Source organism: Chiroxiphia lanceolata, chromosome Z (genome assembly GCF_009829145.1).
Source record: "Chiroxiphia lanceolata isolate bChiLan1 chromosome Z, bChiLan1.pri, whole genome shotgun sequence".
In the NCBI taxonomy this organism is placed as follows: Eukaryota; Metazoa; Chordata; class Aves; order Passeriformes; family Pipridae; genus Chiroxiphia; species Chiroxiphia lanceolata.
In genome coordinates, this window is record NC_045671.1 from 10,702,563 (window position 1) to 10,722,673 (window position 20,111).

At 40.1% G+C, this 20,111-nt stretch overlaps 1 protein-coding gene across 1 annotated transcript; it reads left to right on the forward strand.

The window, feature by feature from the left end:
* Nucleotides 1–2,950: 2,950 nt before the first annotated feature.
* TARS1 (threonyl-tRNA synthetase 1) lies at nt 2,951–17,962 on the forward strand. Its single transcript, XM_032675325.1, has 19 exons — nt 2,951–2,994; nt 3,280–3,360; nt 4,222–4,412; nt 5,497–5,620; nt 6,659–6,780; nt 6,996–7,113; nt 7,911–7,975; nt 8,105–8,183; nt 8,735–8,881; nt 9,812–9,910; nt 10,662–10,828; nt 11,371–11,533; nt 11,624–11,761; nt 12,276–12,353; nt 13,897–13,997; nt 14,109–14,213; nt 14,880–14,952; nt 15,688–15,802; nt 16,743–17,962. The coding sequence occupies exons 1-19, from the start codon at nt 2,974–2,976 to the stop codon at nt 16,889–16,891; spliced, it is 2,136 nt and encodes a 711-aa protein (XP_032531216.1). The 5' UTR covers nt 2,951–2,973; the 3' UTR covers nt 16,892–17,962.
* Nucleotides 17,963–20,111: the final 2,149 nt, after the last annotated feature.

Here is a 20,111-nt window from a genome sequence, read left to right on the forward strand (position 1 = left end):
CTTCCGTTGTTTCCATGAGTATTTAAATTTAATGTCAACTTAATTTTTTTATTTAACTTTACACATTTTTCAGTTTCTGAATGTACATGTCTAAGATTGCTAAACTGGAATTCTAAGAAGTCTAATGCTTTGTTGTATCAGCCAAGGTGAAATTAATACAACAGAAAACTGCATAAAGATACTTCAATTCTCACACCTGAGATTGCCATATTTGTATGATTTTGTAATGGGAGCTGATAACCCTTTGCTTGAAGTTGGCTTATGGAAATCCACTTGACGCTGAATTCAAATGATATATTTTGAACCCTGTATGTAAATGGGTGGTGTTCATACAGTTTGATTTTCAAATTAGATCTGAGTTTGTGAAGTTAGTATATACTCCACAGTCAACAGTAGACAGATTTATATCTGTGATTAAATAGATTTAATGTACACAAATACAAACAAACCCAGACATTTTACAGAAAGCCCAGTGCTCTATCACAAGTTAGATGGTTTCCCTGGAGCAGCTGCTGCAAATAAGTGGTACAAACGTATTACAGATTGTGAAATATTTTTCTTAAAATATCATCTCTTTCTCCTTCCTCAGTTCCATGTATGCTCATTTACCTTTCGTTTCATACTTTTTTTTACTGTCTTCTCTTTTCAAAACTTCTGATTAGCTTTTCCTATATGTTTCTTTACTTATATTTTCATTTATTATTTAAAATTTTTATTTACATTTTGATTTCATTTTTAATTTTTACTTTTCCTAAATGAAATATAAGCCAAATGGCACTGCAATTCCAATCGGAATTTCTGTCTACATTTTTCCCAATAAACTTCACATGAAACAGCAACATCTATTCATTCACTTGCTGATAATCATTAAAGCATATTTAAATCAATTTATAGCATTAAACTATGGTTGAGTTCAGTCACGCATCTTTAAATACGCTGCTTAAGAGTGAGGCCAGTAAAAGAGTCATTTAGTTTTGTACTTTTTGCCATAAATCCTGTTTCCAGAGCCAAGAGCTGTGAGCAGGATCTTCCTCAGAATTTGTGTCTTATTAGCTCACCGTGTTTCGCTGCTGCCATCTTCTGGCACAAGGGATAGTTCTCCTACAGTTTCCCAGTTGCTTTTGAAATACTTAATCGTTTTTTTTCTTTAACAGTATCAGCACAGTTTTTTGTTCATTTTGGCCTTAGATAATTTATCTTTAAGTTTTGCAATGTCCTTTTAGCCACCTGTAATTCATCCACCCCAAAAAAATTTTAGGAGATATTGCAAACATAAAAATTAGTATTATAGAACAAATATCCTTTGCATTACTAAACATTGTATTGCTACAGATGTTACATATATTATTAAGTGTAGCTATTTACTAAAAGTTTTTGCCAATATTTATGCTGCTCATATTTTACTTTCAGACAACAAATTAATTATTCGGATCTAGGCCTGATTCTGTCTTTAAATTCCTATTTACTACACCTTTCTGTTTTCATATTTAAAATATAGATAAAAGTATTTGCATTGTTTAAACTCCTACATTTGTGATCAAATAGCACGGTGATGTTCTCTCAACCATCCTTCACCACTACATAATCAGTATTTGAAAGCTAAGCAAAACTTCCAGCACTTAAGTTCGTGGAGCCTGAGGTGCTCTGATGTCCATCTGAGAACATTTTAGCTGACTGAAACACTCTAAGCTCCCAGATCACTTCTCCAGATAAGAGAATGCTGCTATTCTGGGAGGCAGAAATGTTGGATGCTCTGCAGGTGGCAGAAGTCCAAGCCAAGCCCTGACCTGTGATTTATCCTCTTCAAAGCAAGGATGCTATGCCAGGATTTCTTGAAAACATGAATCTTGTAATGAACATCTTCCTCAAACTAGGCTACTAAGTGACTTCACCATTACACCTAATGCTACCAGACACACCTCAGGCCTTGGGACCGACCACTCTGGGTGTCCATAGCCACCATGAGAATGTGCTGAAAGAAAATAAGCTTCCTAAATGAAAACATTGTTATTAGAGAAAAACGGCAGCAGGGAAAGGAGGGGAAGAAGGTTAGAAACTAAATGCCTGAATATCACATCCTTTCCTCAGAAGTGTCCATAACTTCTAAGGCTTTAAGCTGAGCCTTCCCTCAGGACAGCTGTGGACACTCCTGCGCTTCAGGTCTGACACAACCACCTCAGAATCATTTCCACTTCTCTGTGCACCCCCACCCCCTCCCCCAAAATCAGACATTGTTCAGTCCAATTTTTATTTTATTTTAGTCTCTTTTGCAAAGAGTACTTCCATTCACTGATCCATCCTTGCTGAACTTCTGCCTCAGGGGAATGGTAGCCAGGTATCCCTGAGTGCTGGAGTGAGTTCAGAGAAGGGTGAGAGCTGGGAAGGAGTCTGGAGCATAAGTCCCGTGAGGAGCAGCTGAGGGAGCTGGGGATGTTTAGTCTGAAGGAGGCTCAGGGGTGACCTCTCACTCCAACAAGGAGGTTGTAGCCAGGTGGGGGTCGGTCTCTTCTCCCAGGCAACCAGAGACAGGGCAGTGTTAAGCTGCACCAGGGGAGGTTTAGGTTGGACATTAGGAAGAATTTCTTCACAGAAAGGGTGATTAGACATAGGAATGCACTGCCGTCCCTGGAGTCACCGCCCCTGAGGGTGTTAAAGGAAAGATCGGACGTAGCACTTTGTGCCATGGTTGTGCTGGGTCACAGGTTGGGCGCGATGCTCAGAGGACTTGTTCAACCTAATTCACTTTGCGATTCTCCCCGTGGCAGCGAGGGGAGAGGGGTTACGGAGACAAGAGCCCCGCTCCCCGCCATCACGGGTGCGGACAGAGGCTCTGCCATCCCGAGCTGCCGGTGCCCGTCATGGGCCCCCTTCACCCTCCCACCTCCCGCCCGGAGCGGCCGCTCCCGGTTGCATCAGCCGCGGCGCCGAGCGGCGCCTGCGCGCCCGCCCCTTCCCGGGCAGCTCCGCGCGGCCATGGCGGGAGGTGATGGGCAGGTGAGACCCGCGTCCCCCTCGGGCTGAGCCGGGGCGGCTCCTCCGGCCCAGCGTCAGGGCTCGGGAGAGGGGCAGCCCTGTCAGGACGGCGGGTGCTGTCGGCGGAGGGGGCTGGGCCTCTTCCGTGGGGCTTCCGCAGCGGTGGGATGTGCCCCAGGGAAAAGGAGCTGGGAGCGGGGCTGGGGCTTCCCGGGGCGAGGACGTTGGGTCTGTTCGCGGGATGGGGGGCTGAGGGGGCTTAAAGCGACTCCTGGAGAGTGAGGAAATGGTGCTCACCTTCCGCAGGTGGGCGGTGGGGAAGAGAGGAAGGCAAACTGCGAGAAGAAGAAGATGAAGGACGGGGCCGGCGATGGAGGGCGGTCGGAGGTGAGCTGCCCCTCGGCCGGGGGGTGGGAGATGCCGTGTCCTGGGCGTGCTGGTGGCATTCGCTACAACTGGTCCTTCTAAAGTGTTTCATCAGGCGATACAGTTACATCTTTCCCAGATTTTGCCCTGAAGTGACGTTGTTGGGTTCTGCACCAAGTTTCATTGGGGTAGTGGGAGGGCAGCTCAGATTGGCACAGCTGCGACTCGGTGATGCTTTCCACCTGTGACCCTGTTTGCAGCCGGGAGGCAGGAGGCAGATCTTTGGGATGAGGAAAGTCTGCATAAGGTGCTCTTGTCTTTTCCATCTTCATGGTGGGTAAGACACACATCCTTCTGACTGTACAGAGGGCCAGCTGCGAGCCAGCACCAGTCCTGAGCCAGCTGCAGAGCTTTGCAACCTTGGCTGTGCCCAGGCGGATAGTCCTGACGTCAGTACACGTGTGTAAGCTGGAGTCAGTTCCTGTCTGGCTGGACAGGAACCGGCATTGCCTCAGTTTTTTGACTTAAGAAAAATCTGGTTTTACATTGCTCTTATACAGTCTTTTCAGGATGATTTTTGCCCTCGTTTAGGTTATTAAACAGGTGTTTAATAAGCTGTGTAGGTGATTGGTAACGTGTGTGGTTTATTAAACAGGTGTACAATGATAATTTTCATTCAGCTGAAGCCTTATGGCATTATGAATGATGTAACTAGCACTACATAACCTGGAATAATGTTGATTATTTTTTAGATATAGTATGTATATAGATATCATCATGTAGCTGCTTATGAAAAGTATAACTGGTGTTTGCATTCTTGACATAATGTGGTATCAGATTAATAATCTATAAACTATTTTCCTTTCTCTTTATTCTGTGTAGCTGAATCCTTGGCCTGCATTTATCAATGAGCGTTTGGAGATGTACAATAAACTTAAAGCTGAACATGATGCACTCCTTGCGGAAAGAGCTGCAAAGGACAGTAAACCCATTAAAGTTACACTACCTGATGGCAAGCAGGTTGATGCTGAGTCTTGGAAGACTACTCCTTATCAAATCGCTTGTGGAATCAGGTACGGTTCTGTTCTGTGATACACACAATCAGGGTCAGACAGTGGCTTTGAGGGGATGGGTAACGTATGCTTTCTTAGTCATTTATCTCTTCTCAAAGCACCTTGTGTACAATGAACTGGAGGTAACTGGTTGGGTTTTAGTTTTGGAGTGAACTGGAGGTAACTGGTTGGGTTTTAGTTTTGGAGTGAAATTTTTTTCTTCTTTATAAAGGTACAGTTTCTCATATTAAATAAGAATAGAATTGGGGTCTTTTTGATACACGTTACTTGCGGATTTTCTCCTGCAAGTACTGCTCTTGCATTAAGACCTGATTTGCTAGTAAATGATCAGATTGAATGTTAGCACTTGCAAACCAGCTTGCATTGGCCTGAGGAAGGTGATATTTCAATTGATTTCAGAGAAAGGTAACATATGAGCATCTCTCACTTAATTGTACTTTTACTTGCATGGGAGATACCTATCCAAAAGAGTATTGCACATCCACAGGTTGCTCATACTGGCTGTGGGTCATTTTTGAATGAAACACAGTGAACACCCTGACAGTTAAAATTACAAAAATTGGATGATTCCTAAAGGTGAGATGCCTTTTTTGTTTTCTTTCTGCCCCCTCCCCCCTCCCCAAAAGGTGCTATGACATTGGAATTTATTTACTTTTGTGATTTGGGATCAAGAAAAGGGTATTTTGCCTAGTGGATACAAACTATAAAGTTACTACATCAAAAATTGTATTGGATAATTTTTAAGAGAGAAGTTCTGTGTTATATTGCAATAGGATTGGGAAGTCAGGTTAGTACCTTTAGGTGGCTGCCTCTAAGTCAAGTATGTTAAAAAATGTATGAATGTTGGGTATATAACACAATTTACTTTCCATATCTCTGATATATAAATAGGATTTTTCATGAGTGTTCAAGACTGGTTAAGCTGCTTGTTTATTTGGAATTTATTTATGACACTGTGTCCACTCTGAGCACTCCTGATCTTTTTCAACCTGGAGGGGAAAATCCAGGGGACTTCTACTGGGTGATTTCAAAATACTGTATACTTATTATGACTTATAATTGTACTTTTATGTTTATTGTGTAGTCAGGGATTAGCTGACAACACTGTTATTGCTAAAGTGAACAAGATGGTTTGGGATCTAGACCGTCCTTTGGAGGAGGATTGTACCTTGGAGCTGCTTAAGTTTGAAGATGAAGAGGCTCAAGCAGTGAGTATCTTCTACCAAAACTTGTTTACCCTTGGATTTACATGATATTCAGCCTCTGGTAGTTATTTGCATATTTACTGTGTTCAGAAGATGAAGAGGAAGGAACAGGTTTGCAGTGTAGGTACATCTGCATTTCCTAATAGTTCCTTACAGAGTGGTTTTGGTACTGCAGATAATGTACATTCTGCTGTGTATTTGTAGCCAATTCTGCTCACAGTTGCTGTAGATTATGTCAAGTTTATTCTCATTAAAATTTTACATTTACAACCTTTGTGTTCATATAAAGGAGGTCTTTTGAACTGACCTCTTCAGCACTGCCTTTGAGAACAAAACAGTACAAAAGTACTGTCTACGTACAATGATAAAAGTACTGAGTGGGCTCCTCTTTTACTTTTTACATGCAAATGTACCTACTTTATCTTGCCTACTCGTTCAGATAAATGTGGATATCCAGTAAACTGATAAATACTATCTTTAGAAAAAATGAGTTGGTACAAGAAGCTGTCAGTCAAACTCATCACAAAAGTCTTGCATTCAAACTCAGAGTTTTCTTACTGGCTAAGTGAGGGCTCCTGATTTGTCTGTGCTAGTCAAGACAGATGAACTCTTACAGCTTTAATTTTATCAAAACCTCAGGTGTCCTAGAAGATGGAATGTGCAGGATTTCCCATGCATAAAATCTTTGAAGTAGGACAACAGCCTAATGTTGAAAGCATACCTTTTGATCTTTATGCAGAGTTGTTTGATTGAATTCCTAGGAAAAAAAGGTTTCTGAATTAGTTTCCAGACTTCTTGAAAATAACTGAATAATTTCAACAGTAGTTGGAAATAAGAATTGTTTGCTACCACAGTCTAAGCAGTTTTGTGGTGGAAATGCTACCTTTTGGGAACATTGGTGCTTGGGCTGAGAGTGTTGCTGGGCAGGTCACTTCTCTTCTGCTGACTGATCTGGTGTATCCTTAAAAGCAAGAGTTTCAAAAAAGGTTTTAAATAAAACAGTTGAAATGCACTAATTCCCTAATTTTTTACTTCCACTAGGTGTACTGGCACTCCAGCGCTCACATAATGGGTGAAGCAATGGAACGGATCTATGGTGGCTGTTTGTGCTATGGCCCACCGATTGAAAATGGATTTTATTACGACATGTTCCTTGAGGAAGGGTATGTTTTGTATTTTTCTGGTTTTTTGGAGGTGTGGGGTGGCAGTCACAGCAAAATTTCTGTTACGTACTTGTTTCTGGAACATCATATCTACTGCTATAGATGACTTTGTCCTTTGTAATGCTTCCCATCCACAAACTAATGGATCACAAATTGCAAAGGGAAGCAAAAATTATTCACTTCTGTGTGTGTGTGTGTGTGTGTGTTTATTTTAGGGGTGTATCAAGTAATGACTTCTCTGCTTTGGAAACATTATGCAAAAAGATAATGAAGGAAAAACAAGCCTTTGAGAGACTGGAAGTTAAGAAGGAAACACTACTTGAAATGTTTAAGGTAGGCTGTTTTAGAAGGTTGTTTCTAGCCTCATGCAATTAGTCTTTAAGTGTTTGTAACTTTATTGTATATTCTGTTAGTGATAGAGGAAAGTCTATCAAATTAACTTTTTAAGGTTCTTATAAACTCTTCTGTGATATCTAACAAAAAAAATGAGCAAGGGTGTAATTCTTAGTTTCTTGTGAATGTAAGAACTATTTCTTCCCCTGAGTGACCTTCACAAAATCTGTGAACTTGCATTCTTCATTTATTTCCCAGAGATACAAATTTGGAATGTATTATGTGCAGTTATGTTGTATTATCTTGGCTGTATGATACTGTAACTGCATGTGCTGCTGCATTCAGAAAGCTTCATAAAACGTTTTTTAAAATGAGGACTTCAGAGAAAGTCCAAGCAACACTAAAAGTTCATGCTTTCCCTTTAGTATCTAGCAGCAAATATTTTTTTTTAATTCCTGAGGTAGACGTTACTGAGTTTTCTCTGTTGGGACATAAGGAGGATCACAGTGTCATTCAGACCTACCTCTGTAGGTCTCCAGTCCACTATCATACAGAGGGCATGGGACCAACACTGAAATCAGACCAGGCTTCCAGCTGAGCCTTCAAAATTTGTTAAGGACAGAGACTGCACAAACTGCTTTCTGGGCAGCTTGCTCCACTACTGCTCTGTGCTTCTGTCTCTTTTACAGTCCTCTTTTCATGCAGCATAGCATCAGGTTTGCAAATAATTTAAACTGCTGGCCAGTTCTCCTGCTTAACGAAGACTTAACAAATATTTGTGCTGCTTTTCTTCTCAGTATAATAAATTCAAGTGTCGCATCCTGAATGAGAAGGTCAATACTCCAACTACTACAGTATACAGGTAATTACACTGTATAATCATAATTAATAAGTGGATATCATAATAATCATAATAATAAGTGGATCATAATATTACTGGATTTATGAATCTAGGGTTAAATATACTAAATAAATGCTTTCCTACTCTTAGGTGTGGTCCCTTGATAGATTTATGCAGAGGGCCTCATGTCAGACATACTGGCAAGATAAAGACCATAAAAATTCATAAGGTAAGTGCTGAAACTTCCTTAGACAAACGTTTTCACTGAAAATGTGTTTGGGCTGAGGCAAGAATGTACTGTGAAATGAGTAACCTGGCTAAAGACTCAGTGTTGCAAATTGTGGAAAGGTTGTGTGCTGGAATGATATTCACATGGTGTGAAGCCAGCTGTGTGTCCAGGGCTTGCACTTCCAAGCACAGATAGGAACACAAGTTCAGCTCAAGTTTTGACTGAAATGTGTCAGTTAAAGTTTATCGTTCTTGCTCAGCTGATGGTTATAGCTGTTTGTGATTAAACAGTTGGAAAAGGATGGCTACAAAGAGAGCAGATAGGCTTTGGAAAAAGACAGGAGAGAGCCCAAAACCATATTTGCTTAGTGTGTTCACCTCTTCTTTCTGGATTTTTCTGATCAGTGCTCTGAATTTACGATTAAAATTCTCTGTACGCTTTAGTTGTTCCACATTAATGGTTTATTAATAATTATATACCTTTTCATAGCAGGCTGTAGTAGTGGAGGCTCCTCCTTTTCTTCAGTGTTACATTTATTTTTTTGCATGCAGAATTCTTCTACCTATTGGGAAGGCAAGGCTGATATGGAATCCCTCCAGCGGATCTATGGAATTTCATTCCCAGATACAAAAATGCTGAAGGAATGGGAGAAATTCCAGGAGGAGGCTAAAAGCAGAGATCACAGAAAAATTGGGCGGGTGAGACAGTTTTTCTAAGTAATGTATTTCAAAAACACTGTGTGGATTTAACCCCTTAACTAGAAGCGTCTTGAAGATAGTGTATACTTTGCTGCCACAATCAAGATGTGACACAATTTTACTTTGAGGTGCGAAGTCAGGTACTTTTCTTTCAAGCATCAAAGTCCTAGAAAAAATAACTTTTTGTTCTTTTAAATGCAATGACATCTTTATTCCACAGATCAATCAGAACAACAGAAACACTTCCATCTGCAACACATGAATGCCTCGCTCTGTGGGCAGTGCTCATTCCAACACAGTTTGCTGTGGTCTGTTCACACAATTATCTTCTTCTGTGTGATTTCAGAATCTGTAATACAGAGCTATGTTTTTTGGTTGGCTGGTTTTTGGGTTTTTCTTCAGTAGATATCCCTGTCAGATAACTGATAGTTCTGAACAGCATTACAGTGTCTGCTGCTAGTACCTCATGAAAAAATACAGAAGAATTCACTGTGTAGACCTCAAGCATGTCCACAGTTTGTCACATTAGCCAACTGTAGTTCACTGTAGTTCACACAGTCATTTCATGTGCACATAATTAGCTGCAGAAGCAGAACTAAACATTTACTTGTCAATGTACAAAGGAAGCTGTGGGGGCACAGTTGGGAGTTAAGTGTGAATTTTGGAGCATCAGTAATGAAACACGAAACTGAACAATCCCCTTCCCCTTTAACTACTGATGGACATAAAAATACTAGTGAAAAGGCATCTGATCTATTGTATATTGTGGGGTTTTTTTCCAGGTTTTTCTTTTTGAAACTGGTAGTGATGCCCAGTCAGTAGTAATTCGAAACTGGTAGTGATGCCCAGTCAGTAGTAATTCGTTTGTGAATGTTAAGTGAAAAAAGTAGGGTGCAAATACTGAGTTTTTCAAGTATTATTTTTCTGCAGGACCAAGAACTGTTTTTCTTCCATGAGCTTAGCCCTGGTAGCTGTTTTTTCTTGCCAAAAGGAGCTTACATTTATAATACATTAATTGAATTCATCCGGGTAAGTGCTGTCTTTTGGAAAGCTTATAGAAAAAATTGCATGATTTTAGAAAAATGTGTAACAGCATGCTACATATAACAGTATTAATAGCCTTTCATTTCAAGTTATTTTAATCTCTTAATTCTATAAGGCACTAAAGAAACCTGATTTTTTTGAATTGGTCTTGTCACAGTCTCTGCAAAATTACATTATATTATAAAAGTACTTTATATCTGCAGCTAAAGCTGTGATAAAGGTGCTTTATAATATGAATTCGTTGACATCTAATAGTACAGCTAAGCTCACACTACTGCTGTTCCATTGATGCATATTGATTTGTTTTAATAAACTTACTTAATTTGGCCCTGTAGACCTATTCACTTTGAAAATATATGTAGAAAAAAACCCCTGATCTTCCTGTTGTAATATTCGAAGTCTTTGTTTTTACTGTGTATTTAGGCTGCAATGTACTATCAAGTATCATCGAGTAATTAGAGACTGCTGCTTTGCTTGCAGGGAAGAAACTTGTTCTTCCTGCTTACTACATGCCCAACTTGAATTTTTCTCTTCCCTACCTCCTTCCCTAAGTTACTGAGTTTTGTACGGCAGCATTTGTATTTTGTTATGGCTGCGGATTGAAGTCTGTACTTTTGCTTTCTTTATTAGTTATTTTATAACAAGTAAAGTTATAAAACAAACTAAATAAAACAACTGTAAACAAATAAAATAAATACTATAAACAATAAAATAAAACAACTAACTGTTGTTTTAGAGTGAGTATCGAAAACGTGGATTCCAGGAGGTTGTCACTCCAAATGTTTTCAACAGCAAACTGTGGATGACTTCAGGGCACTGGCAGCATTACAGTGACAACATGTTTTCCTTTGAAGTGGAGAAGGAGATCTTTGCTCTGAAGCCCATGAACTGCCCAGGACACTGGTAAATACATAGCAAATCCAGTTTAGCAAAGATGATGGGGAAAAAAAAGCAATCCCATCCTCCTCCTTCTGCTTGTGTAATTGTAGAGATGGCTGCCTTCAGGTATTCATGCTGTCAGGAATGCTGTAATTGTGAGTGTTGTTGCTTACACTCTTTCTTTACCTGAGACACTGAGAAGTGTCATTTTTCCACCATTACAGTGATGGTGTTTTAGACCTGAATCTTACGTTGATACTACAAAACCTAGATATCCAAAATAAATACTGGGACACTGTCAGTTTTGTGGCAGTTTAGGCATTCAGCTTTTAATGCCCAGTTTTAGGACTTCTCGTATCTTCTCTCTGTGAGGTGGGGGAAACCTACCCACTGTAAAAGGAGATGTGCATTTGTTTTCCTGACAAAACTAGATATGACTGATGGTTCTGTCCAGATTACACCACTGGCTTAATGGGCATGTGCTTAGTCACTGGTAGCTTCTCACTGCCTGCACTTTGCAGAATTTTGATTCTCAGTGGGCTCCCAGTAACGAACTTTTCCTTCAGCCTCATGTTTGATCATCGCCCGAGATCGTGGCGTGAGCTGCCCTTACGTTTGGCTGATTTTGGAGTCCTGCACCGCAACGAACTGTCAGGAGCTCTAACAGGGCTCACTCGAGTGCGCCGGTTCCAGCAGGACGATGCTCACATATTCTGTGCTATGGAGCAGGTATGGGCTGCTGTGAAAGGAAATCGGACATTAATATCCCATTAACTGATTTTTTTCCATAATTTACACATTATTTCTCTTGTCATAAAGATCGAAGAGGAGATAAAGAGTTGTCTGCAGTTCTTGCGTGCTGTGTATGATGTCTTTGGATTTTCCTTTAAACTGAATCTCTCCACTCGTCCTGAAAAGTACCTGGGAGATATTGAAGTGTGGAATCAGGCTGAAAAGGTAAACAGTAGTTTTATTAACTTTTTTTACAAAAGCAAGGCTGCAGCTGCAAGTTCTGTAAGAACTGCAAAGAGAACCAGTTCTGGAACCCCTATAGTAAGACTTAGATCCGTCTCCTGAAAGTGAGGTTGGAAGGGATGGGGTTAGCCCTTGCAGGTGCAGTGCTAGGGAGAAGATGGGGCAGGAATAGACATTTGGTGTACCAGGGTGGATCTCATCTCAAAGTTATCTACAGACTTTGAATCTGGCATAAACAGTTCTTGCATCTTAGCTAATGCTTGTTTGGCCTCTTCCAAAATGATTGCTTTAGTTTTGTTTGTTTAAATTTGGACTAATTAATTTTTTTTTTTTTAGTTGGCTCCCTTCCACAATTTCCCTTTTTCAGTCAATAAATGAGTTTCAGCAGCAACTGAGAAGTACAGAGAATTTGGTAGGGTCACCTATCTGTAGTAGCAGGCTGACCTGATGCTGTAACAAGGAAAGAAACACTGAGTGTGTGTCCTTTTATCTCCAGCAACTCGAAAACAGCCTCAATGCCTTTGGTGAGAAGTGGGAGTTAAACCCTGGTGATGGAGCTTTCTATGGACCTAAGGTTAGTATATGCTAACCCCTAGCTGGTTTCAGCTTTTAATTCTGTTTGGATAAGGCAAAAGACCTTATCCAGGAATAAAGGATTTTTTTTTTGTTACAGTTATCTAATATCATTTTAAGATGCTGTCTGGCTAAAATCTTCTGGTTTTCCAGAAACAGAAACTCTGACATACTTGAGAGAGGGATAATACTCTGTCATCCTGGTGTTCACATAGTTGTAACGTGAGTTCTAACACTCATTTCATTAATTAAACCCAGTTTACATGAATCAACTATTTGTCCGCAGCTTGAACAGAGCCGACTGGTTTAGTGGGCAGCATGAACAGAAGGTGGCACTGTAAGATCTGTTTTAACAGAGCAGCTCCTGCATTAGAAAGTGAATCCTAGGTCACGAGAAGAACAAAAGTAAACTGCTTTTAAATCTTTCCGTAATACGCCTACATTACATTTATGTCTGTGTTCTCATCTAGTAAACTTGTTCTGATTAACTCTATTTGTATGCTAATGATTCAGTTTCAGTTTATTGTGTTGTAGGTGAAATCTGTTATAGCAGCTAGTCATTCATAACATGAAATGCAAACAAGATTTAGTAATTTCCTCATTTGATTGAAAGAGGGCAAATGTACAGGAACCTTTGTTAACATTAATTAACCTTACACTTGTTCCTATTACAGTCTGAATTTGAAATTAAAGTAGGTTGTAAAGAATGAAGCTCTATTGTAACTAGCTGAACTATGATAAACTCTGACTTCTGATTCCAAAGTTGAAAGATATTTAGGTCTTGAGTTGTTAAAACACTGATCTGGGTGTGTAATACATAAATTAAAATAAGGGACACAGCCTCAACATACAGCCATTCTGGTAAAACGATGAGTAAGTGAGCAATGTGATAAATAATAAGGTCAGGACACTATAAATCTACTGTTTTCTATCAGTCTTTTCTGTCTAACTTGTGTCATAAATTTACTCAGGATTTAAGTGTCGGATGCAAAAGAAAGAATAGGCTTGACTCATAGGTCAGGATTAGTAACATTGATTAATATGACTCTCTACTGGTAAATGGACTGTTTAACAGTAGGATTCTCATCCCACGTTCATGCCCTGAATTTGTAACATAAGCTACAAAGTATTCAAATACTGCATAATATAGAAGTGTAAGTTTGCCAGTTTGATGTTGAGGAAGTTTTATTTTTGTGCAGACATGTTCAGTTCTGCACTTACAGGCTGCTTAATTCACTCAGTGAAAAGGCCCATGAGAGTACCAGATAGAAAACCACAAAAAGTAATCTGAGATATCTAAGGTAGTTCCCCCCTGAAGTATTGTCTCTCTACTTACTCACTCTGGTTTTACTCTAACATTTTTTGCATCAGAACCTGCAAATCACTTAAATCCTAACACAGGCTGAAGTAAAACTATGCTGTCTAAAGGTACATATAGTTCCTCTGCATTGAATGAAACCCGTCTTAAAACAATGAGTTTGCTTTCAGAGGGGAATCCTTGTCTTTTAAGCTGTAGTAAAAGTTTGTGTCTTTGTGTTTTTGAGATTGACATTCAGATTAAAGATGCCATTGGCCGCTACCACCAGTGTGCTACAATTCAGCTTGACTTCCAGCTGCCAGTCAGATTTAACCTCACCTTTGTCAGGTAAGCACAGAGGCTGGTGGCTTTAGGTTCTGTATAATCTAACTTCACTGACACTTACAGGCATATGTTCACATCGAGTAAAAAAACCTTACGAAACCCTTTTCTTTACAGCCATGATGGTAATGACAAAACAAGACCAGTTATCATTCACCGGGCTATCTTGGGATCTGTGGAGAGAATGATTGCCATTCTAACTGAAAACTATGGAGGCAAATGGTAACGTTGAGAACTTATTATTCCAGTTTGAGCAAACACTTTAGGAGAGAAATTAGCCCCAGGCATCCAAGAGTCAAGAGGGTTTGTTTGTTCTTCTTGCTTGCTACAGGGACACGCCATAGGGATACCACAAGGCAATTTCTTCTGAACCACCTGCCTTAAGTAGTAAATAATTCAAGATATGGTAGATTCTATATGATACTGCTCATGCAGTTGCAGCATACAGCTACTCTGCCCAAGGCATAAGTCTCCCAACTGCTTTTGCAGCTGGGCTGCCTTGTAAAGAGTTATTTATGTACATGACCTGCTTTACCTGTGTAATATATGTATAACACCCACTGGGAATGACCCCTCTGATTATAACAAGACTGTACTAAAGTAAATGTTTTCCTGTGCTTAATTAGTAATAAGATCAACAACTCAATTATGATTTGTTGTATATTGTAAAACACAACATGAATCTTCTGGTCAGTGAGTGCTTTTGCCCACACTGAATTCTTTTAGACACTCAGCTCTTTTTAGGAGATAAGTTGTAATGAGTGTAGGGCTCTCATCACCGAATCTAACCAGATGGCTTGATGAGTCTCTTGTGTAGATTGTACTTGTATCTGTAAATAGGATTTCATACTGAAAGCTAAATAAACTTGTTTTGTTTGTTTATTGAAGGCCGCTCTGGCTGTCCCCACAGCAGGTAATGGTGGTACCAGTGGGACCAGCGTGTGATGAGTATGCTCAAAAGGTGATGTACATGGTTTTGTGCTTCATTTTCAGTATATTGCATTTAGCTGAAATACCTGGTTATTCATGATTAGTAGTATTTATCTCAGACAAGTGTTCTAAGTCTTTACATATTGAGTCATTTTTATATTACAGTGACAATTAGCTGCTGAAGTTGTGTAGATCTTTAAGAAAGATAACCTGAGTTAGATTTTGGGTACATAAACAACAAACGTTGGTCTTTGTGAGACTTTTATCTTTGGAAAACTTAGTTTTTCACTCTAGCTCAAAAGCTGTCTTACCCTTCAGTCTCCCATGGCCATGTGCATCTTGCAGAGCAGTAAGAAAGATAAAAATAAGTCTTTGCATATTTTGCCTCCAGCAACGATCTCCTGTAGTTTTTTCAAGCACACCATATATGAGTAAAATAGTCTGCAAAATAAATTAAAAAAAAAAAAAAATCTCTTCTAATCAGTAAGCTCCACCAGCCTGCTGCCTTTTATAGCATCAAACTCCAATCACTATTCAGCCCAAACATTAGATGTTCACATCACTGCCCATTTGTTGTGTGTATGTAGTTGCATGATAGCTGACTTAATTTTAATTTCTTGAACTGGGCTCATCTCTAGCACCGGAGCCCATGACAGTGTCTTTGTTTTAGGGGTCAGATAATCTTAACTGGCTTAAGTCTGCATATCATAAATAGTTCATGATCATGAATATCCTGTAGTGACAGTTTAAGTACTTTTTCTCCTAGGTCCAGCAGGACTTCCATGATGCAGGATTTATGGCAGATGTTGATGTAGATCCTGGGTGCACACTGAACAAGAAGATCAGAAATGCTCAGCTTGCACAGTATAACTTTATTCTAGGTAACATATTTCTTCCCTTATCGTGATTTTCTTGTTACAGGATTTGATCTTCTGTGAGCAGGGCAGGATTGTAATCAGTGGTTTAGGTCACTTTGTTCCTAAGGGTCTCCATTGCAGAGAGTCTTTCCTGCCCACATGATAGGTGTTTCTCACTTTATAGCTGTCACTGAAAGATCACTGTGACCCAAGGCATTACCGTTGCTATAGAAAAAGGTTTTTGCTGTTCTTTCATCAGCCATGTGGAGACATGTATGAAGTCTCTTGTCCTTTGTCAGTCAGATCCTTCAGTTGTTTTTCATTCTCCTAGTAATTTATGCTCTTGTTTCTAATGGAGCAAAACAAATGCCGTGTTTTCACTCCATTCAGCTGGAGTGCACTTCTGAGCTGTGCATGCCCAGGGTGAGCCTCTTTTAGAGAGGGTGATGCAGGGACAATTAGAAACTGATCCTGAAGTGTTTGATTTGAAGGAGCGCATTAGTCCTGTCGTGTAAATTGGGGGTCTGTCATTGACCTTAAAGTTATCTGGGATCCACTAGAGTCAAAGGAGCCTTTGACAGAGAAACTCTGCCCTCAGAGTAACTGACAGAACCATGAAAAAAGTTCTGTTGTTTAAAACTTTAAGCATTTTATACAAATAAGGCACAAGCACATTTCACTTTCAGGATCACAAATAAATAATCACCCTATTAAGGAAAAAAAAAATCTCACCTTATTTACATTTAGAGGTTGTTTCAAAGAGTTTAGATTGGGTACTGGAGAAACACAATCTCCAGGTGTGTTATATAAAATTTATTTTAGTTAGACACACACGTATTGTCTTGGTATCTGTAAGATTTTTAGAATTTTTGTTTAGTAGACTTAAAGTTTTGCAGGGATGGGGGATGGGGGAAGAACTTGCTGAATTTTAAATTCATTCCTTTTGTGTCTTGGTTTTTTCTAGTTGTTGGTGAAAAGGAGAAGGCGAGTGGAACAGTGAACATCCGCACGCGGGATAACAAGGTGCATGGAGAGAGAACCATTGCAGACACTGTGGAGAGGCTGCTGCAGCTGAAACGCTCTCGTTCCAGACAAGCCGAAGAAGAATTTTAACACCCACCTGCTCTACGTGACATGAAAAAAAGAAAAAAAAATTCTAGTTTTCCTAGTTTAGTTAACCACAGAGCTTTTGTTCTGAGCCAGATTTCACATTTGGATCTCATGCTCGTTTTAATGGGGATTTTTCTTTAGTCAGAAATGCTTCTTTTTGTTAAAAAAAAAAAATCAATTTTTCACAAACCTTGAAGTAAAATTTCCTGGCCTCTAACCAATGACAGATGAAGCAAGGTGAAACGGCTTTCTGTGACTGCAAGGGAAAATTGCAATGTTAATCAGGGATACCTATAGCATTCTAACTACCCTGTTAAGAATAAAATCCTTTTTGGTAGCAAATGTTTTTCATGAAAGTTGTAACAAAAAACCTCAGGCTTAAGAAACCTAGTAAACCTAGTAAACATGCACAGCAGCAGCTTTTGGAGTGTCTCCATGAGCAAGGAAAGTGATATCTTGACATCCTGTCTTCCAGTCTTACATCAGTGGAATATACTGACTCTCAAGAATTCCCAGTCACATGAAAGGGGAAATACTCTGCCACAGAGCACCGAGCTGCTCACCAAAGCTGCTTACCAAAGCCTACTGTGCCCTTTTCCATAGGCAGTCTCTGAAATGTGCTGGCTCTGCAGGTCATGTCCTTGGAGCTAAAGAAAGGGGATAACACTGTCTGAGAAAGGCATGGCACAGTAGGGCCAAAGAAGCAGTTAAGAAAACCAGGATTCTTAGAAACAAAAGGTCTTTCTGTTCTTGTCTCTGAACTGTTGTTACAGTGAGGTTGTATGTCACACCAGAAACAAGAAAGTACTGAACGGAAAAGGATAGTGATTATTTGTTTAAGACAAATGCAATTTTCCAATTTAATGGGTACCATCCCCTTCCATGGAACACTTCTTCCCAAGCCTCTAGTCCAGAGCATCACATACTTAATTAGCACCCCTTCTATCTTACAGCTGATGAATCTCATCAGTTCTTTTTGGTTTTGGTTTGAGGCATTTTTTGTACATTTGGCTGACAAGAAGCAACTGTCTGTTACTGACAAAAAATAAAATCTTGGTCTGGGGTTTTTTTGCATCTATGTGTTGTTTTTTTTAAAATCTTAACTAACCTTAACAGCTTCCCAAGGTGATTGGTAACAGTTCCTTTAAAAAGAAAGCTATTGCTACAGCCCTAGCAAAGATCAGACAAATCTGAGGACGTGTTTGAACTATCTGATCTTTTCAAAACATCGTGAGTTTTGCCATTTCCATTACTGTCTGGGCAGAAGCATTTCATGCTGCCTTTTCTCACCTGTCTTTCTCAGGGGAGATGGTCACATTTTATCAGCCCTTGAACCCATAGTGAATTCAGACTCAGATGGCAACCCCAGCAACTTTCAGCAAAATCTATTTCCTCCTCCTTTTGTTCATTCAGATTAAAGGTTCCATCTGAGTGCTGTGTGGGGGATAAAAAAAGAGGAAATTGATTTTCCACTGCCTTGCTGGTTTCAAACATTTTTGTGAGTTACTAACTTTTCTGTATTTTGCACCTGCTTTACTTTCCTGTGAAGTGACTTGCCCATGCAGTCACTGCAATGGAATCAGACGTCAGCTACCCCTGGGGCAGGACTACCAAATACTGAAGCAAAACAAGTCCCCCAGGGAAAACAAGCCACCAGCTCCGTTTATGAATCGTGCCTCAGTCTGCCTTTCCACTGTGCTGGTGTATTTGTTGGTTCTCAGACAGCTCTGCTTTCTCTTTGTGGGGATTCTCGAGGCTGGGAGAATCCTTGCCACAACAGATTCTCAGCAAGCTTAGAAATCTTGGTTAAGTGATATAAAGAGTGGATGCACACATGTAATCATTTAGACATAAACCGTTGTCCAAATCTGGGACTAAGTCTGGATCCAGCTTCACCTAGACTCCCCTCAGAAAGGAGTTTAGAATGTGAGGGGGCCCTTTCTGAACCTCATGACTCAATGGGAGGGTCTCCCTAACAATTTTGCCTGACCCTGTCCTCTATGCAGTGACAATCAAGTGCACCTTGCTATTGAATCTTTTTAAACCACTGTTGCATTTACTATCAAAACTTGTTAAATAGCTGTTTTATATCAATAGACATACTGCTGTTACTGTTAAAAAGGAAGTGCCTCACTTCATCTGCAACACTTGCCTGGCCCAAGCAGCACATCTTCTCTCTTGGTTCGACCAGAAGTCCTCTGAACAGCAGCTTTGGTAATCTTTGTAGTAATCTTTGGCAATCTTTTGTAATCTTTGGTAGGACTAAACTTCCAACAAAGTACTGTGCGTGTCTAAGGCAGGATGCAGATTTGGTGCCATATATTATTGGTGGGACCACTTGTCAAGCAGGAGAGAAGCCTCTGTATAATTAATTTAGGGTCTCAGAAGGCTGAAAGTCATCTCTCCAGTTCTACAGAGCCTGCTCTCATTACCAGAATGAGGCAAGAGAAATACAAGTAGTTTGCTGTTCACTTTTCATACTGTATACCCCTAGGGAAATTTTCAAGGGCATTTCCTGTGGAGTAGCTGGTAAGGTACAGTTCCAACTCTGCTTCACTGCAAAGCAAGTTCTATTTCTTCACTCTTTAAAACAGATTTTAAAGCAAATTGCTGAAGGATGCACGCAGAATGAAAGGGAATGAAGATATCTAATCTGATAGATCATCCAAGTATAAACAAGTAATGTCTGGCAGTAATTTCTGTACCTGGTAGGAACGACTGTGCCAGGATTCAGCTTTCTGTGAAGCTCCTCAGTTCTGCAAACTCCCCTGAAAGTTTCCCCTGGCCCAGAGCCATCTGGATGCTGCTGCTACCAAGGGTAATTCCACTAAGGTGCTTCCTGTCACATCTTGGGATGAAATTCCCACAGCGGCTCATAATACTTATTCCATCACACCACTGAGTCAATCTGATGCAGTTTCAGTATTCAGATTCAGTCATGTCGTACCAACTCCTCTAGAAGCAGTGCAGCACCACTTTTGCGGAGAGCCAAGCTGTGAGATAAACTGTTAATTGCTGTAGGCACTTTTACTCAGTTAGTCTTGCCTCACTACATTTTTCCCACTGTATCGAAACCCAGTCCATACAGGATCCTTGATAAAAGAAAATCGTTTTGCCAAATCTTCGAAAACTCATTTCAGGTCTGCAGCTCATGTCCTGTGTAATTTCATGATTGCCTTCTCCACCATTTCTAAATTGCACAATCATCTCTGGCAAAGATCTA

What these genes read in the sequence shown, in the direction of transcription:
- TARS1 (XM_032675325.1), top strand. Translation starts at nt 2,974, where the DNA reads ATGGCGGGAGGTGATGGGCAG. An exon ending in GACATGTTCCTTGAGGAAGG is followed by an intron (nt 6,781 to 6,995) that starts GTATGTTTTGTA and finishes TGTTTATTTTAG; the next exon opens with GGGTGTATCAAGTAATGACT. An exon ending in GTGATGAGTATGCTCAAAAG is followed by an intron (nt 14,953 to 15,687) that starts GTGATGTACATG and finishes TTTTTCTCCTAG; the next exon opens with GTCCAGCAGGACTTCCATGA.